At 41.8% G+C, this 21,914-nt stretch overlaps 4 gene segments (V, D, J or C); 2 read left to right on the forward strand and 2 right to left on the reverse strand.

Annotated features, from left to right (window-relative positions):
- Window positions 1–3,372: 3,372 nt before the first annotated feature.
- Window positions 3,373–3,962, reverse strand: LOC122543696. The segment is given in 2 exon segments: window positions 3,373–3,749; window positions 3,906–3,962. Coding segments are annotated over 2 exon segments (429 nt in total).
- Window positions 3,963–4,513: 551 nt separating this feature from the next.
- On the reverse strand, window positions 4,514–5,750 carry LOC122543697. The segment is given in 3 exon segments: window positions 4,514–4,659; window positions 5,256–5,582; window positions 5,665–5,750. Coding segments are annotated over 3 exon segments (519 nt in total).
- A 6,890-nt stretch (window positions 5,751–12,640) lies between these two features.
- Window positions 12,641–12,988, forward strand: LOC122543698. The segment is given in 1 exon segment: window positions 12,641–12,988. A coding segment is annotated over 1 exon segment (348 nt).
- A 1,409-nt stretch (window positions 12,989–14,397) lies between these two features.
- On the forward strand, window positions 14,398–15,538 carry LOC122543699. The segment is given in 2 exon segments: window positions 14,398–14,449; window positions 15,180–15,538. Coding segments are annotated over 2 exon segments (411 nt in total).
- Window positions 15,539–21,914: the final 6,376 nt, after the last annotated feature.

The raw sequence follows: 21,914 nt of genomic DNA on the forward strand, positions 1-21,914 counted from the left end.
GCCTCTGACGCTCCAGGGAAAACAGGCTTAGTCTATTCAACCTCCCTCTATAGATCAAATCCTCCAACCCTGGCAACATCCTTCCGATAGAAAGGAGACCAGAATTGCACGCAATATTCCAACAGTGGCCTAACCAATGTCCTCTACAGCCGCAACATGACCCCCAACTCCTGCATTCAATACTCTGACTGATATAGGAAAGCATACCAAACGCCTTCTTCACTATCCTATCTACCTGCGACTCCACTTTCTAGGAGCTATGAACCTGCACTCAAAGGTCTCTTTGTTCAACAACACTCCCTGGGAACTTACCATTAAGTGTATAAGCCCTGCTAAGATTTCCTTTCCCAAAATGCAGAAATTCATGCTTATCTAAATTGAACGCCATCTGTCATTTCTCAGCCCATTGGCCCATCTGATCAAGATCCCGTTGTAATCTGAGGTAACCTTCTTCGCTGTCCGCCTCACCTCCAATGTTGGTGTCATCAGCAAATTTACGAACTATATCTGTTATGCTCACATCCAAATCATTTATATAAATGAGAAAAAAACAGTGGACCAGCATCAATCCTTCTGGCACTCCACTGGTCACAGGCCTCCAGTCTGAAAAATAACCCTCCACCACCACCTTCTGTCTTATACCTCTGAGCCAGTTCTGTATCCGAATGGCTAGTTCTCCCTGTATTCCATGTGTTCTAACCTTACTCTCCAGTCTCCCACAGGGATCTTTGTTGAACGCGTGACTGAAATACATATAGAGCACATCTACCGCTCTGCCCTCATCAATCCTCTTTGTTACTTCTTCAAAAACATCTGTGAAGATTGTGAGACATGATTTCCCACGCAAAAAGCCATGTTGAATATCTCTAATCAGTCCATGCCTTTCCAAATACATGCACATCCTGTCCCTCAGGATTCCCTCCAACAACTTGCCCACCACCGACGTCAGGCTCACTGGCCTATAGTTCCCTTACGCCCTTTCTTAAACAGTGGCATCATGTTAGCCAATCTCCAGACTTCCAGCACCTCACCTGTGACTATTGATGATACAAATATCTCAGCCGGGGGCCCAGCAATTAATTCCCTACCTTTCCACAGGACTGTTGGATACACCTGATCAGGTCTTGGAATTTATCCGCCTTTATGCATTTCAAGACATCCAACACTTCCTTCTCTGTAATATGGACATTTTTCAAGATGTCACTATCTGTATCCCTACATTCTATATCTTCCATGTCCTTTTCCACAATAAACACTGATAGAAAAATATTCGTTTAGATCTGCCCCATCTCCTGTGGTTCCACACAGAGGCCGCCTTGCTGATCTTTGAGGGGCCCTATTCTCTCCCTAGTTGCAATTTTTTCCTTAATAAATTTGTCCAACCCTCTGGATTCCCCTTAATTCTATTTACCAAAGCTATCTCATGTTCCCTTTTTTGCCCTCCTGATTTCTCTCTTAAGTATACTCCTACTGCCTTTGTACTATTCTAAGGTTTCACTCGATGTATCCTGTCTATACCTGCCATATGCTTCCTTCTTTTTCTTAGCCAAACCCTCGATTTATTTAGTCATCAAGCATTCTCTATACCTACCAGCCTTTCCTTTCACCCTAACAGGAATGTACTTTCTCTGGACTCTCGTTATCTCATTTCTGAAGGCTTCCCATTTTTCAGCTGTCTCTACCTGCGAACATCTGTGCCTAATCAGCTTTTGTAAGTTTTTGCCTGATACCGTCAAAATTGGTCTCCCTCCAATTTAGAACTGTAATTTTTAGATCTGGTCTATCCTTTTCCATCACTATTTTAAAACTAATACAATTATGGTCGCTGGCCCCAAAGTACTCCTCTACTGTCACCTCAGTCACCTGCCCTGCCTTATTTCCCAAGAGTAGGTCAAGTTTTGCACTTTCTCGAGTAGGTACATCCGCATACTGAATTAGAACATTTACTTGAACAGACTTAACAAATTCCTCTCCATCTAACCCCTTAACTCTATGGCAGTCACAGTCTATGTTTGGTAAGTTAAAATCCCCTGGCATAACCACCCTAATATCGTTACAAATAACTGAGATCTCTTTACAAATCTGTTTCTCAATTTCCCTCAGACTATTAGAGGGTCTATAATCCAATCCCAATAAGGTGATCATCCTTTTCTTATTTCTCAGTTGCACCCAAATAACTTCCCTGGATGTACTATCGGGAATATCCTCCCTTAGTACAGCTGTAATGCTATCCCTTATCAAAAACGCCACTCCCCCTCCTCTCTTGCCTCCCTTTCTGACCTTCCTGTAGTATTTGTACCCTGGAACATTAAGCTACCAGTCCTGTCCATTCTTGAACCACGTTTCTGTAATTTCTATGATATCTCAGTCCCATGTTCCTAACGATGCCCTGACTTCATCTACCTCCCTGTTAGGCCTCTTTCATTGAATAAATGCGGTTTTATTTATCAGTCCTACCTTGTTCTCTGCTTTGTCCCTGCCTACCCTGACTGGTTGACTCGCCTTTGTTCTCAACTGTACCAGTCTCGGATTGAAATCTTTCCTCACTATCTTCTTCGGTCCCACCTCCACTTCCTTCCCCCCCCCTCCCCCCCGCTGAAGGTGATCTGCCTCTTGGACCCCTGAACTGCTTGAGATGGGAGGACACTAACAGTGCTGTTAGCAAGGAAGTTCAAGAATTTTGACTAAGCGGCCATGAAAGGATATGTACTGTTCAGAGTGAGATGGTGACTTACTTTGAGAGAAATTTACAGGTGGTACTGTAATCCAAACGTTTGGAAGTTTCAATCAATTTAGTTTATTCTTGGATATTTAACTCCTCTAGGATTTTGCTCATCTAATATTCTAAACCTTATCAGTGGCTTCAGTGAGGTTTCCCTTGTGGGTCATTACACTAATGGCAGGCGCTGACACAAAAACGAGGGTTGCTGGGAAAGCTCAACGGGTCTGGTGGCAGCTGTGAAGAGAACTTAAAGTTTACGTTTTGTGCCCGGTGCCCCTTCCTCAGATGACAAAAGCTAAATTGAAATATATCAGGAAGAGTGACGGAATTGCTTTTGGATATTGGACGCATTATATAGCATTGATCTAAGTCAAGTTTCTGTTGTCATTTCGATCTGTGTCGCAATGAGTTCTGAAACTGATGTTTCATGGTTTCTGGTGTGTACCTCCTTCACTGGCTGGAGCACAATGCCAGATACTTCCGACAGTAATTCTATTGCAATCACTTTCATTTGCATAAATCTTTAATCGCACGTTTGTGCTTTATTCAAATGTATCCTTCTTGGATGCTGCACCCATTGACCTACGTGCGTTAGTTATTTTCTTTTATTTGAACTTGGCTCATTCTGGAAGAAAGATAGGAAGTAAATTTTACTCTCGACTCAAGTAGCCATTGGGACAGTGTTTTTGTACGAGGCCCAGCCTGGTTCCTGTCACCGTGTCTCTCAGTCCGCAGTAATATACTGCGCTGTCAGACAGCTGCAGCTCATTGATGGTGAAATTCCCTTCATTTTTCGACTTGTCCAAAGATGCAGAAAATCGATCGGACACGCCCACTCCTCTCCTGATACTGCCATACTTGGGAACGTAGATTAGGAATATTGGAGATTTCCCTGGGTCCTGACGGTACAGTTGTAACGTATGAGCGTTAGCTGTGCTCGAATAGGTGAAATGAATAGTCACTGAATCTCTTTCAAATTGTATTACTGTAACCGGCTTCTGTGAGATCGAGTCGGCACAATTTACACCTGTGCAAATATAGAAAGAAAGTGACATTAAAATGACGATCATGATGAATGTTAGCAAGTCAAAACATTTACTGCAATCGAGGGAAACACAGACAAATCAAAGATTGTGATAGACATTTTACCTAGAAGAGAATATTTTACAACTTAGAAACTTACCTGTTAAAAGCGTTGCAGCAGTGAGAAATGAGCAAATAGGAAGAGTCAACATGTTTACAGAGCAGATGCAGGGTTAGAACAAAGAATATTGAAGCTAATTCTTTTGAGTTGGCAGTCAATGTGTGTCATATCCGGTCTCGCTGCCGAATGGTTCAGTTCTGCCAGAGTCATCATATAGCACCCAATCGGCGAACAGCCACTTTGTTCTCCAGTCCATGACGTCAAAGTGTTGACCACATGAACTCCACTGGGAAATACGGGTGGCCGTTTGCCCCGTCCAAACTGCTCCACTAGTGAATAATACGGTGGTTGATCCATATCCTTTCCAAATTCTGGCACACTACTCAAATCACATCTGTCCTTTTGATCCACCAATCTATCAATATCGGCCCAAATTATACTCCATAACAGGGCAAGAACTACTTGCTGATCACTGAATAAAGCTGATGGAAGCACTAACTTCAATTCTCCTCTTTAACAAAGTCAGTCCTGTACACTAATGGTTAATATTTAATGCTGATTGAATCTAAGAGCAGGAAGGTTCTACTGCAATTGCATAAGGTGTTGGTGAGGCCACACCCGAAGGATTGTGCGCAGTTCTGGTATCCTTACTTGTGGGAGAATTTTCTGGCTTTGGAGACAGTGAAGAGGCGGTTCGCCAGATTGATTGCAGGTATGAGGGGGGTTACCCTTTGAGGAGACGTTGAACTGCCTGAGACTGTACTCGATAGAATTTCGAAGAATGCGAAGCGATCTGGTTGAAACATATAACATTATGAAAGGGATGCATAAGATAGATGGAGGCAAGTTTTTCCGCTGGCGGTTGAGACGAGAACTAAATGACATTGCATCAAGAATAGGGGGAGTGGATTTGGGATATTCTCTGCTTTTCCCAGAGAATATTGGAATTCCCTGCCAAAGGAAGCGATGGAGGCAGCTTCAATAAATTTATTCAAGATATATTTGATTGAGTTTTTGCATGTTCGGGAAAATAAGGGTTATAGGGATAATGCAGATTGGAGGAGCTCAGGCAATGGTAGATCTTGATGGATTGTGTTCGACGGGGCAAATGGCCCTCTCCTGCTTCTATTACAATGTGGCTTCGGTGCCACGTAACAAGAGCTGTTTATTCATTATCATCAACTGGCAAAGCCATATAAGAGTTTTCTTTAACGTGGAAAAGTGCACGAACTGCTAAAAGGGGTATTTTGGGAGGACTGACCGTTGTCGTTTCGTTTTCAATATCTTACCAGTTTACAATCCAGCGACATATCAGAAATGTGGCTTAGGATGTAGGTAGGGAATGGAGCATAATGAGTGTGTGTGTGGTGAGTTTTTGTATGGACTGACTGCAACTCTTTATCAGCGTGGGACTCAGCGCACAGTGATAGACGGCAGAGTCAGAGACAAGAGCAGCAGTGATATTTAAAGGAAATATTTTCTTTTCTTTGTCCAGAGTAGAAGAAAGCTTGTCAGAGAAATCTGGAAAGGTATGTCCTTCTTCCTTGTTGAATCTTCTCAGTAAATATCCGGGCGCTTTCCCGGGATACTGGATGTACCAAAAAAGCACTGGAGAAGTGGACTGTGCTGAGTAATTACAGTTGAATATTACAGTGTCTCCTTCCTGAACCGTTTTTTCAAGTGGATTCTGGGAAACTGAATCTTGGCCACGCGCACCTGCAACAAACACAATGAAGTTGTCAATAAGTTGAAGGTCGAACTAGTGAAGCTTATCTTGACGATTTTAAGACAGACTTACCTGACACCACAGTCATTATAATCAGTAAAGCACATAAAAAGCACATGTTCCCGGTTCGACAGTGAACAACACAGTTTTTAAAATATTTTGACCTTCTGATCTTACACGAGGGACTGAACCCCGATCAGAAACAATCTTCGCTTTCTGGGCAAGTGATACATTTGGTTTGATTCAATTGGCTGGTTTCTAGGTCTGACGTCCCCACTGGACCAATCACAGTTAATACAGGACCGAATACAGCTGACGCTCTCCAATCTCTTCCCTGGCTCTCTTGCTCACCCTGTTGCTCTTTCTGATACTTTCAGCTATTCTGTCTCCTTTCCCCATTACAGTATATTTTCTGCAGCGATCGTTCGGTCACTCTTCCGAGAGGTAGATCTGTCTCTGTAGGTCAGATGAAATATGAAATAATTCAAAATTATTTTATTACTCAGGTCTCATCAAAGTGTACACTCAAGGTCCATAATTAATTGTCACTGTGTGAAGCTCAGCAAGGAAATGACAGGCAGTTATCCACTTCGAAACTGAATTGTGGTACTAGTGGGGCTGATCGTGTTTTGACAAATTGCTGACTTCAAATTTAAACTATTTTTATCCCACGAATTTTAACATTTTCACCGCATCAATCATTCCACCAACCAAATTACAGATTATGTCAGGTTTCAAATTTAGATCGGCACCAGATCTGGAACTTTTAGAAGTGAAATTAATTAAGTTACTTACCAAAGACATCTTCAAAAGATCCTGATGAATTGTAAGGGAACGATGCCATTCGCCCTTTCGAACTGCTTCCGAAAAGCAGTTTCATGCAGACATAACAACAGTCACACACATACACATATATACACACACACGCACACAATCAGAGGCAATATGGAGGGCGACTGATTCAAGGGACGAAAGTACACATTAATCACCAGGAAATTAACTTGTGCATGAATATCCTTTAGCCATGGGACTTCATGAGGTGTGGAGACAATGCCAAGGATTGTGAGGGCAACTCCCTCCTGATTGCATACTATGGAGTGGCTCCCTCTGCGCAATCTGTCCTGCGGGTGGGATGGAACATGCCTAGGGAGGGTGATCGTTGTCTCTCAGATGGTGTCTATCAGATATGATTCCATAGTTATGAGTATGTCAGGCTGTTGCTTGACTAGTCTGTAAGACAGCTCTCCAAATTTGGCACTACTTCCCCACATTTTCGTTAGGACAACTTTGCAGAGTCCACATTATTCTTTCTGCTGTTATTTTTTCTGATACCTCGTTCGATGTCATGTAGATCATGCCTTTGTTGAGACTTCAAAGAACTTGATAGACTTGGGTGGCACGATGGCCCAATGGTTAGCACTACTACCTCGGAGCACCAGGCACTGGCGCTCAATTCTAGCCTTGGGCAAAATGTCTGTGTTGCAAATTCTCCTGTGTTTGCGTGGGTTACATCTGGGTGCTCTGGTTTTCTCCTACTATCTAAATATGTGCTGGTTTGGTGAATTGGCCATGGTAAAATAATCCATACTGCTCAAGGATATGTCAGGGGAGATATAGAGTTATAGGATTGAGTCCGGGTTGGTTACTTTTTGGAGGATGGTTTGGACTTGTTAGGCCAAATAGCCTGTTTTCACACTGCAGGGATTCTATGACATCTTCGAATAGAGTAGTTAGCTAGACCATGCTGTGGATCTGTAGTCACAGATGTGCTAGATCAAGTGAGAACAGAGGATATCCCCTAAGTATGTTACTGAATCACGTCAATCAATGCTCAGTGTTTTCATGGTCATTATTGGACTCTTAATTCCAAATGTTTAATTTTATTCAACTCAAATTTCACCATCTACTTTGGTGGGATTCAAATCCCGGTTCCCATAATATTAGCTGACTCTGGAATAATAATCAAGCGATAACACTAATAGGTCATCTCCTCCTAATTTTGTGAACTTTTTGCAAAGCTTTCCTTTTAAAACATACTTTCCATTTCCTTTTGAAATTTCCCTTTGAAGGTTATTAAACAAACATTTCAGGTAATATATTCCAGCTCATTTTAATTCATTAGAACGAATGAGGCATATCTCAAAGGTCAGTGTGTGGGATGCACATATCATGACAAGAGGAAATTCTTGGACACAATGCAAAATTTTCTTTATTTGGTATTCCAACTATTACCATTATTAAGGGACTTTATAGATCCATTTCACCTGCAAGCAGCTTCACTTCACTTGGAGGTCGCCACAGATGATGTTACCTAGCCTGGTAATGAAACATCTGGATATCAAAACTACAGCTCAGCGAGCAAACCTACACCCTAAATCTCAACCTGAGCTACAAACCATCACAAACCTTGTAAAAGAATCTCAAATCTGAACAATGGAAACTATGAAAATTTGAGTGGCAAATTGTATATTATGGATTGCCAAAATACACAAAATGATTTGAAAGTACAAAGGCAGTACTGAGTGATTGAAGATGTATTATATGGTCTGTATTTATTATTTCTTCCTTGAAAACACCAATGTGCAGCTGGAAAAATAAATCAGCTATGGCAAACGAAAGATTGAAGACATGTATGTTTTATGGCTTGCAAGGCTGTAAAAAACAGTGAGAAGCCAAAGGATTGAAAGCAATTTACAATTCAACAAAGAATGACCAAAAGGGGAAAAGAGAAGATGCATGGAATCTCAAGGAAATCATAAATGTGGACTGTAGAAGTTGCTTACGTAGATGAAATGCAGAAAAACACAAAAACATACTGGATTGACACCCAAGGCCATCAGCTCCAATATTCACTGCTTTATCCCTAATGCAGAGTAACACAAACGTGGCCACAATATGTACTGCCAAAATCGCCGAGTGTCCTGTAACAGAACATTCTCATGCTCTCTACCACTTAGAAAGACAAAGCCAGTAGGTACATAGGAACTCTTTACTCCCAGACCATACTTATCCGTCACGTAGACCTACATCACATTCCTTGATAATCACCTGATCAAGATCCTGGAACTCTCTTGATAACAACAATGTGGGTGCCATAGCTCAGGAAGTCATGCAGACATTCAAAAAGGTTGGGCACCACCACCTTCTCCCGGTCAATTAGGTTTGGTCAAATCCTCTCTCCCTGGTTCTCTGTGCTGCAAGCGATACAATGCCACCCTCTGCTGGCGGCTGCACGCCATTGCTCTGATAGAGGGTAAAAATCGTTGAGGATTATGTCAAAGGAATGGCAGCAATGCACTGCATTGTTCAAATGTACAACAACATCTGCTCACATACTTAGTCAGTGTGGCAATGACAGACGTGATCAATGTGAACCATTGTGTGCCACCTTCAGAAAATGAATGTGCCAAAGAAGACAGATTAAGAAGCAACAAGTCCTACAAACAGAAGTGTCAACATAAAGAACATTGTGAACAGGAGCAATTGAAATGCCAGCCCAGTTTATTTTGTCACCCGTAACACAAAGGTTTTGTGTGTCTGGCTTCTCTGCATTCAAGGAACCCAGGGTAGTAGTTGTTCATGGCAGTAAGAGTTGCAACAATTGAAATATATATCATCAGTTCATAATTGTTAACCTGTATCTGGAATACATTCATTTGTAATGAATACAAATTTATGTTAAGTACAGAAGCCCGGGCCAGGATGTCTGCTAATTTGGTACTGAACGACAGGGAAATACGGAATTTTGTGAACTTTGATAAATTCTTTAACGTTTGGAACTGCAGGTCTTGTGGCGACCTAGGCATTCGAATCAACCAGCTGTATTCGTAAATGTAAATTTTTAACTTTCTTCTGTGATGGGAGATGTGGCTCTAGCTCTGAATTTGCATCATTATCCCTAAGACCTGAATTAGATTTCTGATTTCCTAAATACACTCACTACGCTTCAAAAAGTCAGTTTTTGAACAATGCTCCAGCACCTAGAACGCATTATCCTGCTGCATGAAAAGTATTTTGGAATTGTCCACCCTTCACTTATGGCGAAGACATTCAGAATCAGTTGGAGACATCTCTCAAGTAAAGACCACTGCCTTTTGAGGAAGGACATTCCCAAGTCTCACAAAGCACTGACAGATAAGTTTTCCCTCTTCCCTGATTTAAATGGAGAGAGTCATACAGTCCTCTAGCAGATTGGCCCTCTGCCTCAAATGGTCCATGCTGCCTGTTCACACGAACAACATTTCCCTGCACTTGGCCCATATCCTTCTATCCACGTACTTATCTCAATGCCTCTTAAATGTAGCTAATGTACCAGCCTCAACCATTTCCGCTGGCAGTTCATTCCACATGAATACTACCCTCTGTGTTAAAAAAAAGTTGCCCTTAGGCTCCCTTTCATTCTTTTCCCTTAAATCGATACCCTCTTGTTCTTGATTCCACAACTCTGGGAACAGACTGAGTACATCCACATTATGCATGCCTCTCATGGTTTTATACACCTCGATTAGATCGACCCCACCCCATCCTTGCTCCCCACACTCTCCTACACTCTGAAGATAAAAGTCCTAGTTTGACCAATCTCTCCTCATAAATCAAACCACTGAGTCTATAAACATGCGTGTAAATTTCTTCTGCACTTTTTCCATTGTTTTACATCCTTCATATAGCAAGGTGACCAAACTGAGCACAATACTCCAAGTGCGGCCTCACCTACGTCCTGTGCAATTGCAACATAACTTCATAATTTCTACATTCAATTCCCTGACTGATGAAGGCTAGTGTGCCAAAAACCTTCTTAACTGCCCTGTCTGACTGTGACTTCCAGAGAACCGTGTACCTGAACACCAAGGTCCATCTGTTGCATTACAGTCCTTAAGGCCCTACCATCCATTATGAAGCTCGTGCTTTGAATTAACTTTCTAAAATGCAAACCTCACACTTATCTATATCAAATTCCATTTGTCATTTCTGGCCCAGTTCCCCAGATAATTAAGGTCCTGCTGCAATTTCTGCTAACCTTCCTCACTGACCACGAAACCTCCGATTTTAGTGTCATCTACAAACTTACTGTTCATGCCTTGTACATTTTCATCCAAATCATTGATACCAGATCATTGGAGAGCTGTGTAAAAATGTTTGTGTTGAAACTATACCCCTCGTTCTACTACGTCATGAATATTAGAAAGTCGCCATTGAAAAATTCCCAATCTGAGCCCCCTTAAAATATTTTCTGAGATGTCTACCACTTGGATTCAACAGCAGGCCGTGGAACAACATTATATTATCCAGAAGACAGCAACAAGCAGAAAACTGTGAAACTGTAATTCTTTCAACACCAAGACAGAAATAATGTCCATTGCACGCAGAGATGGACACATACATTCACAAGCATGTGCACAAACACACACACACACAAAGAGACAAAGATAAACACAGACACACATACATGTAAACACACACAGGGACACGCACATGAACACACAGAAATGCACATTGGTAACATCATAAAAGTACGCATATACACGGACAGCAACACACATAAATAGATGCGCAGACAGAAATGCAAACAGAAAGAAACACAGACATGCACGCGCACACAAAAGCACGAACCTAAAATTTAGCAAGTACCCTGCTTCCTTTCATTTTGCGTGCTATCTGTTGCTCCCCTTCTGTCCACATTTAGATCATTGAACATTACAGCGCAGTACAGGCCTTCGGCCCTCAATGTTGCGACGACCTGTGAAACCAATCTGAAGCCTGTCTAATCCCCACATTCTTTTCTCGTCCAAATGAATATCCAATGATCATTTAAATGCTCTTGGAGTAAGCGAGTCTACTACTGCTGCAGCAAGTGTGTTCCAGGCCTCTTCTGCTCTCTGAGTAAAGAAACTACCTATGATATCTGTCCTATATCTATCAGTCCTCTGTTTAAAGTCATGTCCTGTCGTGCTAGCCATCGCCATCCGAGGAAAACGGCTCTCACTGCCCACCCAAAATAAGACTCTAATTATCTTATCTGTCTCAATTAAGTCAGCTCTCGACCGTCTTTTTTTCTTCCAAAAACAGCATCAAGTCCCTCAACTAATCTTCGTTACATCTTCACTCCATACCAGGCAACAGCCTAGTAAATCTCGTCTAAACCCTTTCCAAAGTTTGCGCATCCTTCCTGTAATGTTGTGACCAGAACTGTACGCAATGTTCCAAGTGTGGCCGCATCATTCCGTTTCAGTTTCTGAAGTACCAGTAGAAAGAATGAACAGCATCTTCCAATAGAAGCAGATTGTAGAGATGTTTCCACAATATGGGCAGGCGCATCAGAGAAAGGTGGGTGAAGATGTGCATTTTTATGCGTGTATGTGCGCGCGTGCGCACGCATGCATGCACGTGTATGTGTATGCAGGTGAGAGAGGAGTTTATTTCAGGAAGATGACCATAAGATAATGAGTTACCAATGTTGCTCTTCCTGTTAGTATAGTGCACAGAATGGAAATAAATGTTCACAGTGCATTGTGCTGAGGTGACACGCCGCTTCAAATCATAGACCAAAATTGTAGGATAAATATTGAGTTCTTTTGCTTGATTTAATGAGGCTGATCAAAGTGTGGAATACAGTTTCAGTGGCAATGCGTGAAGAAAATACCCCGAAATCATTGGCTGCTGCATTTGAAATAAAATGTGCAGAGTAAACCAGGGAACGTTTTTTGGGGGGGAGGGCGAGGAGGGTATTTTTATCTTCGTTGACAATGAGCCATGTGAACGCAATTGTGTTGAGAAAATTTAAGTCGCAATTTCCGGATGAAGCCACTAGAGGGCAGGGTGAATCTGCGACATTTATTGAATGTGAGGGCGGAGTGACATTACACACCCTGTGAGCAACTGTCAGTGTGAAAGACTTGTAACCGAAAGATAAACTCCAAGACACAAAATATTCCAAAACTTCGAAAGAAGGCAGGACTGTGTTCGACACGAAAAGAGTGTTTTTCTAGTTATTAACTCCTTTTTTTTTGCAACAAAACTCTGTCGACCTTACGTTTCATGTGACTCGATGATGTCTGAAATTTACCGAGTTCTTTTCCTGCTTTCCTCTCTGATCTACACGGTAGAAACTGGAGAGGACGAAGTTACGCAACTTGCTCAGTGGACAGTTGTTAAGGAGGCAGAAAATGCTTCCATGGAGTGCTCCCGAACCACGACATCTGGCACAGTGCATTGGTACAGACAGTTCCCGAACCAGCCGCCCCACTATCTGGTGATGGCCAAAAGAGAGGCTGATCAACATGAGAGGATCTCCGCTTCTGTCAGTACAGACTACAAACAAAGTGTCCTAAGTGTGAGAGATGCCAGACTTAACGACACCGCCATCTATCTCTGTGCCAATGGAGGCACAGTCGTATAAACAGAGGGAGAGTCTGAACAAAAACCGATGCAGAGTCCGTGTCTCCCAGTGCTGAGTATGAAAGTTATTATTTCAGGGCTCTATAATTCGATGTTAAGGAGAATGCGGTAAGAAAAAAAAGATAATATAGCCCAGCAAGAGGTAAAGAGTGCAAGAAGTGAAGAGAATTCGAAATCTGGGCGGAGACAAAGCAAGCATATACAGCTATGCCTCCATCAGTGAAAGATGAGAGGAAGAGCAGAAATAAAGTAACAGTGCATGTAGAAGATAAAATGGTGATAAACTATTGAAAAATAAATGGAAAAATAACGAGTGTGATGCATATCCATTAAATATTAAATCAATTTTAGTCATAAATCAACCGTGAACGAAAGTAAAGCGGCAATTATTTTAATATCATTCACATTTCATTAACAGTCACACAATCCAGTCGACTCAAATATGCTTCCGAAAACCTAATCATTCGATATCATCAAATCGACTCAATTGTTCATTCCCTGGTTCTGCAATATTCCGACATGATCTTCCAGAGGAAGCGGTAGCCCCACTCACTTAACCTCTTTATGTCTTTCACGCATACTCATTGAGCATCCTCATCACTTGCCTTGCCATTAGTATTTTTTTTTGTTTTTGACAAAATACATTACCTTCTATGAAGTTTTACAGAATCTGCTCTCTTGCCACTCCCATTCAGTCTCTCAGAGAAACTCTATCATCATGTCTTCCGTCAAAAATGTATGTAGTATTTGGGAATTGCAGGCAATTGTGGCATGCATCACAAATATACCTTGATAATGTGGCATTGAGCCATTTTCTCCAGGTGCTGCAATGTATCCTGTATAGATGCCATGGATACATTTGCTATAGCACAATGCCAAATTAAAGAAATTTATCAGAAAATGCAGCAAAATTAACATTCCACTCTACCATTTAAATAATTCAAAATGCAGCTTTTCTTTAAATTGACATCACTGTGAGCAAAATCCTCAAACACACTGACCCTCAGCCTAGGCTAAAGGAAGCTCCCAAAACATCAGAGAGCAGCTCTTTTAACTGGGAAACCTGTTTCTGATTGGAACAACATGGACTGTGTTCCTTCTCTGACTTCGCCTATAGGCAAATAAAACTGGTTTAAATATTGGTTTAAAGTCATTGTAAAACCCCGTGATCTGGCGAATAATTTCATCGTGTTCCTTTCTCTTGAGGTCACCTGAAATGACGTTCAAGGAGCTTGACGCTGATTGGTTTGTCTTGAAGAACAAAGGCGATTCAACCTCATTGGTTGTCACCTGATGCCTTTGTCAACAATGAACCAATGGGCAGAGATCTGGAAATGTTAGCAATTCTTGACGAAAGTTATTTTAGCTTCGACCAGTTCTGTTCACATTCTCTGTGATCTCTCTGTAATAATGTCGCCTGGAGCATTGTGTTTATACCTCACAGCTGCAGCTGTTCTAACGGGTAGGTTGATAACTTGAGGATCTCTCTGTTCCAGATCAGCAGCGGCAATTACATTTACCCAAACAGTTCCATCAACACAGAGGCAGCGATACATTTTCTCCAAGTGAAAATACTCATGTGGAGCCAAAATTTTCCAACACCAGCACCGTTTGGGATGAGTTAGCAAACGACCGTGAGTGAAAGACAGTGGAAGAATTAGGTTGGGAGGTAAGCAGGTTTGGTCCGTTCAGATACTTTCACAGAGGTGAGAGCTTTAAGCACACGTTCCGTTTTCTGTTTCCCTTCAGGATCGGGAGCGAAATGGAAAATGACCTTGTTGTGACCTGGTTATGAAGGTGGTTTTATTTAATCTGTCAAAACTCTTTATCAATGCATCTGCTGAGTTCCATGATGTTTATTCTTTTTTAGCTTCCCGAATTTATTTCTCAGATTATTGTTCAAGGTAACAGGATGACTGTGGCATAAGAATAATGAAGTGTTCTCTGTAATTTCCGGATTCTCCTGGAGTCTCTAACTTCAAGTGCTAATCTTCTTAATGTTGACCTTTGCAGCAAACCTGTATGCATCTGTCCAAGTTTGTTCTCCTCATCCTATGATTTGCACTGTTTATCCTTCTTTACTATGATCTGTCTATACCACCCGTAAACAAAGCTTTTCACTGCACTGAGGTACACTTGACATGTAGTCCATCAATTAACCAATCAAATAAATCAAGCGATCAATTTTACAGAACTTTGTCGAGGAGATTCTGTCTCACAGACACCGGCTTTGATCGTAGTGAATGTGGGGGACAGTGTCCAGTTGTTCTGTAATTATACTACCATAAGCAGCACTCCTTACCTGTTCTGGTACCGTCAACATTCCAGTTGTTCCATGGAATTTCTGCTATGGAGAAGCAAATTTAGCGGGAACACAGAGAAGTTTCACAGAGACCGGCTATCCTCAGAGCTCGATCACGTGAACCACACCATCAACCTGAAAGTGGTCAAAATAGAACTGGCAGACCCTGCAGTGTACTACTGCGCACTGAGACCCTCGGAGTCTCAGAACTGGGTTGACCCTGTGCATACACTGTCAGAGAGTCTCTAAGCATGACAGTGTGTGTCACGCAATGTTGAGATCAAGAGTGGTTCTGAAATGAAGAATTCTCGGTGATTTCTGATATTTTTCATTTGAATGTAAAACTTTATTCGTTATAATTATATTATAGAAATAAACTAAAGCTGTCTATTTAGTGAATGAAAAGTGAACACATGATTTCAAGCCTTTTGTAATGTCACAAAGTGTTCCACGTTTACAGCAATGAGCGATGTAGAAAATGCAGCAACCATTTGCATCTAACAAAATTCAAATCATTTGTTTGGAGAAACAATGATCGATCACGTGATTCTGATCGGTCACGTGAATCACTGGAGCAACCTGAGCACCATAAAACATTTTGTACGATAATGATAATGCCCCTAAAGCTGAATGTTAACAGTTTCAAAATAGCAGTGGATAAATTCGTTGGTGCAGAATAATGCAGGCTTGCTTTCAAATACCAATTAGAAAGTGGGATGTAACTCAGATCTGAACAACGTTAACCAATTAAACAAACTTAATAATGGCTGATTAATGAGTCAAAGTCATCAGTGGAAGTCTCAGTCGCATGTGGTTTCTGCTTGCTGAGCTGTCTGAAAATTCACCCACCACCTAAATTTGTTGATTGTTTTCCCATCATTCACATCTAATTATGTCAATTGTTTAAAGACTAGAGGAGTCCTCTCCTCCCTCTGGCGACGTTAAGAGAAACCGAATATTATTGCGAACACAAATTGCATTGGAGAAGGTGAAGGTAGTCTGCCTCGTGGACTGCTGAACTCCTTGAGATGGAAGGAAACTCAGTGCTGTAAGCAAGGGAGTTCCAGAATGTTGACTCAGTAAAAGTCTGGTTACTTACTTTGAGAGAAAATTGCAGGTGGTATTGTAATCCAAACGTTCGGAATTTTCAAATCTATTTTGTTTATTCTTGGTTATATGTCTCCTCCAGGATCCTGTTCATCTAACGGTCTGGACACTTATCAGTGACCGCAGTGAGGTCACTGTGGATCATTAAACTAACGGACTGGCACTGATACAAAGACGGGGGTGGCAGGAATAGCTCAATAAGTCTGGTGGCACCTGTGAAGAAAAATTAAAGTTTACTTCTTGTGTCCTGTGCCCCTTCCTCAGAATTGAAACATTTTCGATATAACCCCTGTTTGAAGACATTGCTTGGCTGGTGGTGGGAAGGGCAGTACCATGCATGCACGGTCCGCCTGCATTACCACACACTGCCCTTGAATTGGGCATGAATTACTTTACGTAATGGGACTTCACGAGATGTGGAGACAATGCCGAGGACTGCGAGAGCAACTCCTCCCGATTGCAGACAATGGCGTGGCTACCTCTGCTCAATCTGTCCTGCGGGTGGAATGGGACATACTCAGGGAGGGTGAACGTTGTGTCGCAGATGTTGTCTATCAGATATGATTCCATAGTTATGGATCTGACAGGCTGTTGCTTGAGTAGTCTGGAAGACAGTTCTCCAACTTTGGCACTACTTCCCCAGACATTCGTAAGGACACCTTTGCAGAGTCCACATTACTCTTTTTACCTCGTTAGATATCATGTGAATCATTCCATTGCATGTCTTTGTTGAGACTTCAAAGAGATCAATAGACTTGGTTGGCACAATGGCTCAGTAGTTCGCACTGCTGCCTCACAGTACCAGGGACTGGCATTCAATTCTATCCTCGAGCGAATGTGTGTGTAGAATTTGCACGTTTCCCCGTGTTTGCCTGGGTTCCTTCCCGGTGCTCTGGTTTCCTGCCGCGATCGAAATTTGTGCAGACTAAGTGAATTGGCCATGCCAAAATTATCCATAGTGCTCAGGGATGTGTCATGGGAGATGTAGAGTTATTGGGTTGAGTCTGGTCGGTTACTTTTCAGAGGGTGGTGTGGATTTGTTGAGACAAATGGCCTCTTTTCACACTGCAGGGATTCCATGACATTTATAAAAAGAGTAGCTTGCTCGACCAGTACTGTGGATATGTAGTTGCATATGGGCCAGACCAGGTGAGGATAGAGAATTTTCCGAAGTGCATTATTGAATCATATCAATCAATTGACAATGTTGCTCATGGTCATTGTAGACTCTTACATGCAGATGTTTAATATTATTCAATTCAAATTTCATCATCTTCTTTGGTGGCATTCGAATCCCGCTTCCCAGAACATTAACTGACTATCTGCAATAATACTCCAGCGATAATACTGATAGATTATCTAATCCCACTTTGGTGGACTTTTTCCAAAGCTTTCCTTTTCAAACATGTTTTCTGTTTCCTTTTGAAAGTTCCCATTGAATGTTTATTGATCATTATTTCAGGAAATGGATTTCAGCACATTTTAATTCGTTAGAAGGAATGAGGCCTATCTCAAAAGTCAGTGTGTGGGATGCACATATAACACACAAGAGAACGTACTTGGGCACAATGCATATCTTTCTTTATCGAGTATTCAAACTATTATCATAATGAAGAATCTTAACAGATCCATTTCACTTACACTTCCACCTGCAATTTTACTACAGATTTTAACTAATTACTTTCAAATGTGATTTTTCCCCACAAATCAGGATGGTAACACAAACAGGTACAAATGTTGGAGAATTATCAAGTGCCATTTTCAAACTGGAAAGTTAAACCTGCCACTTTACTTTCAGTCAGGAACAAATCACAAACACAACCGTCTATATGTTTCAGATCTCCAGCATCCACAGTTATGATTCATATTATGAATCTGATCACAGCCTTCCTGAGAAAGGAATTTTAACCCATCCAGAAGTTTGACAAACATACACATCAGGGAGATACGATGCTCAACCTGTGCGTGGTCATGGATTAAATTGATCACCTCCTCGACAGACACAAAGACGATGTTGTAGGAGGAACCATGACCCATCCTAGCTGGAAATCTATTGACGAATGTCATGGGAGATCAATGTCTGGAGTTCGTTGTGAACGTTTCTGAAGCAAAACGTGAAAGACCAAATTAAAATCAGCTTGTTTTAGCTTTAGCATTGGTTAAAGAGAGTGCGCAATTAATAATGTGCGTGTTTAAATTCGTTATATTCAGCAGAAGATCTATCAGTTGATTCTTACAGACAATAATATTTATTTATTGGACACAATTAATATGAAAACCAGAAACTAACAAAAAAAACACTACGAAATGTCTTATGCTTTAATTTAACTTTGCACATTCGTATACACCACACTCGAACTTGGCCAGGCTCTATGTGGTGATGTTTTCCTTTTTTTCTGATGGTCTTGAAGTTGCCTTCTCCTTCAAGTGTTATTCTCGAGTTAACATCTGACTGCGGTTTTGCGGTGTCTGTGATCCTTCCGAGTCTTCACGCTTTGTGGGAGGGTTTTGAGGGTCTGCCAATGGACTAATTAGGTTTGTTTACCCTGATCGATCAGACCCAACCAAGTGTTGGCACGTTGATGGCAGGGTGGCCCTTAGGTGTCCAATATGATAGGTGCTGGGTGCATGCAACCTCCTCCAAATAACAGACCTTTGCTGTTTTTGAATTCATGTGTAGCTGGACATCGGAGTGCATCTGGGAAAATTAACAAACAGTGAATTTCACAACTAACCTTGGAGGAACCGATTTGGGCGAAGTTCACAACACACAATCAGGTAAGTTAATTGTTGTTTTATGTCTGTCCAAGAGAAAGGCTGTATTAGTGAGTACAGTGGGTTCTTTCTTGATTATATTGGAGATGTTTGGAGATAAGTCTCTTGATTAAACTTAAAATATAAGCCATAACTATTAGTTTAACCTAGTGCAGCATTTTGTAGAGGAATAAGACTGTGTTATTTTCTGGGCCTGTCGATTGTGAAGGAGAAAACATGGCCTTTAGTGCAGTGATGTATACTTCTTGTCAGATGTGAGAGTTTAAAGAGCGTTTAAGGGTTACTGCGGATTATATCTACCATAAATGCTGTTGGATGCGAATCTTATCAGATCGAATGGATTGGTTGTAGAGACAGATAGAAGCAATGAGGAATTTGCAACAGCAACAGTATGTGATGGATGGCAGTTATACGAAGGGGAGAAAGTCTCAGAGACAGTCACATAGACGGGTTAACTCCAGGAAGGGTAAGAGAGGTAGGCACATAGAGCAGGAGCCTTTTGTGGATATACCCATTTCAAACAGGTATGCTGTTTTGGAAAATGTAGGGGTTGATGGATTCTCAGGGGAACGTAGCACGAACAGCCACGTTTCTGGTATTGAGACTGGCTCTAATGCAACGAGGGGTACATCGGGTTCCAAGAGATCGATTGTGTTAGGGGATTCTGTAGTCACAGGTACAGACAGATGTTTCTGTGGCCAGGAGAGAAAAAACAGAATGGTGTGTTGCTTCCCTGGTGCCAGGATCAAGGATGTCTCAGAGAGGGTGCAGAATGTTCTCAACGGGGAGAGGGGCCAGCAGGAGGTCATTGTCCACATTGTAACCAACGATATAGGAAGGGAAAAGGTTGAGATTCTGAAGGGAAATTACATAGAGTTAGGCAGAAATTTAAAAAGGAGGTCCTCAAGGGTAGTAATATCTGGATTACTCCCAGTGCTACGAGCTAGTGAGGGTAGGATTAGGAGGATAGAGCAGATGAATGCATGGCTGAGGAGCTGGTGTATGGGAGAAGGATTCACATTTTTGGATCATTGGAATCTCTTTTGGGGTAGAAGTGACCTGGGCAAGAAGGACGGATTGCACCTAAATTGGAAGGGGACTAATATACTCGCAGGGAAATTTGCTAGAACTGCTTGGGAGGATTTAAACTAGTAAGGTGGGGGTTGGCCCCAGGGAGATAGTGAGGAAAGAGATCGATCTGAGACTGGTACAGTTGAGAACAGAAATGAGTCAAACAGTCAGGACAGGCAGGGACAGGGTAGGACTAATAAATTAAACTACATTTATTTCAATGCAAGGGGCCTAACAGGGAAGGCAGATGAACTCAGGGCATGGTTAGGAACATGGGACTAGGATACCATCGCAATTACAGAAACATGGCTCAGGAATGGGCAGGACTGGCAGTTTAATGTTCTGGGTTACAAATGCTACAGGAAGGACAGAAAGGGAGGCAAGGGGGGTGGGGAGGAGGGGATCAGTTTTGATAAGGGATAGCATTGAAGCTGTATTGAAGGAGGATATTCCCGGAAATACGTCCAGGGGATTTATTTGGGTGGAACTGAGAAATAAGAAAGGGATGATCACTTTATTAGGATTGTATTATCGACCGCCTAATAGTCAGAGGGAAATTGAGAAACAAACTTGTAAGGAGATCTCAGCTATCTGTAAGAATAATAAGGTGGTTTTGGTAGGGGATTTTAACTTTCCCAACCTCGACTGGGACTGCCATTGTGTTAAACGTTTAGATGGAGAGGAATTTCTTAAGTACATACAAGACAATTTTCTGCTTCAGTATATGGATGTACATTATAGATAAGGTGCAAAACTTGACCTACTCTTGGGAAATAAGGCAGGGCAAGTGACTGAGGTGTCAGTGGGGGAGCACTTTGGGGCCAGCGACGATAATTCTATTCGTTTTAAAATAATGATGGAAAAGGATAGACCAGATCTAAAAATTGAAACTCTAAATTGAAGAAAGGCCAATTTTGACGTCGCTAGGCAAGAACTTTCGAAAGCTGATTGGAGACAGATGTCCGCAGGTTAAGGGACGGCTGGAAAATGGGAAGCCTTCAGAAAAGAGATAACAAGAATCCAGAGAAAGTATATTCCTGTCAGGGTGAAAGGAAAGGATGGTAGGTATATGGAATGCTGGACGACTAAAGAAATTGAGGGTTTGGTTGAGAAAAAGAAGGAAGCATATGTCAGGTATAGACAGGATAGATCGAGTGAATCCTTAGAAGAGTATAAAGGCAGTAGGAGTATACTTAAGAAGGAAATCAGGAGGGCAAAAAGGGGACATGAGATAGCTTTGGCAAATAGAATTGATGAGAATCCAAAGGATTTTTACAAATATATTAAGGACAAAAGGGTAACAAGGGAGAGAATAGGGCCTCTCAAAGATCATCAAGGCGGCCTTTGTGTGGACCCACAGAAAATGGGGGAGATATGAAATGAATATTACACATCAGTATTTACTGTGGAAAAGGATATGGAAGATATAGACTGTAGGGAAATAGATGGTGACATCTTGCAACATGTCCAGATTACAGAGGAGGGACTGATGGATATATTGACACTGTAAAAGTGGATAAATCCCCAGGACCTGATCAGGTGTGGAAAGCTCTGTGGAAAGCTAGAGAAGTGATTGCTGGGCCTCTTGCTGAGATATTTGTATCATCGATAGTCACAGATGAGGTGCCGGAAGACTGGAGGTTGGCAAACGTGGTGCCACTGTTTAAGAAGG

This window comes from Chiloscyllium plagiosum, chromosome 44 (assembly GCF_004010195.1).
Source record: "Chiloscyllium plagiosum isolate BGI_BamShark_2017 chromosome 44, ASM401019v2, whole genome shotgun sequence".
In the NCBI taxonomy this organism is placed as follows: Eukaryota; Metazoa; Chordata; class Chondrichthyes; order Orectolobiformes; family Hemiscylliidae; genus Chiloscyllium; species Chiloscyllium plagiosum.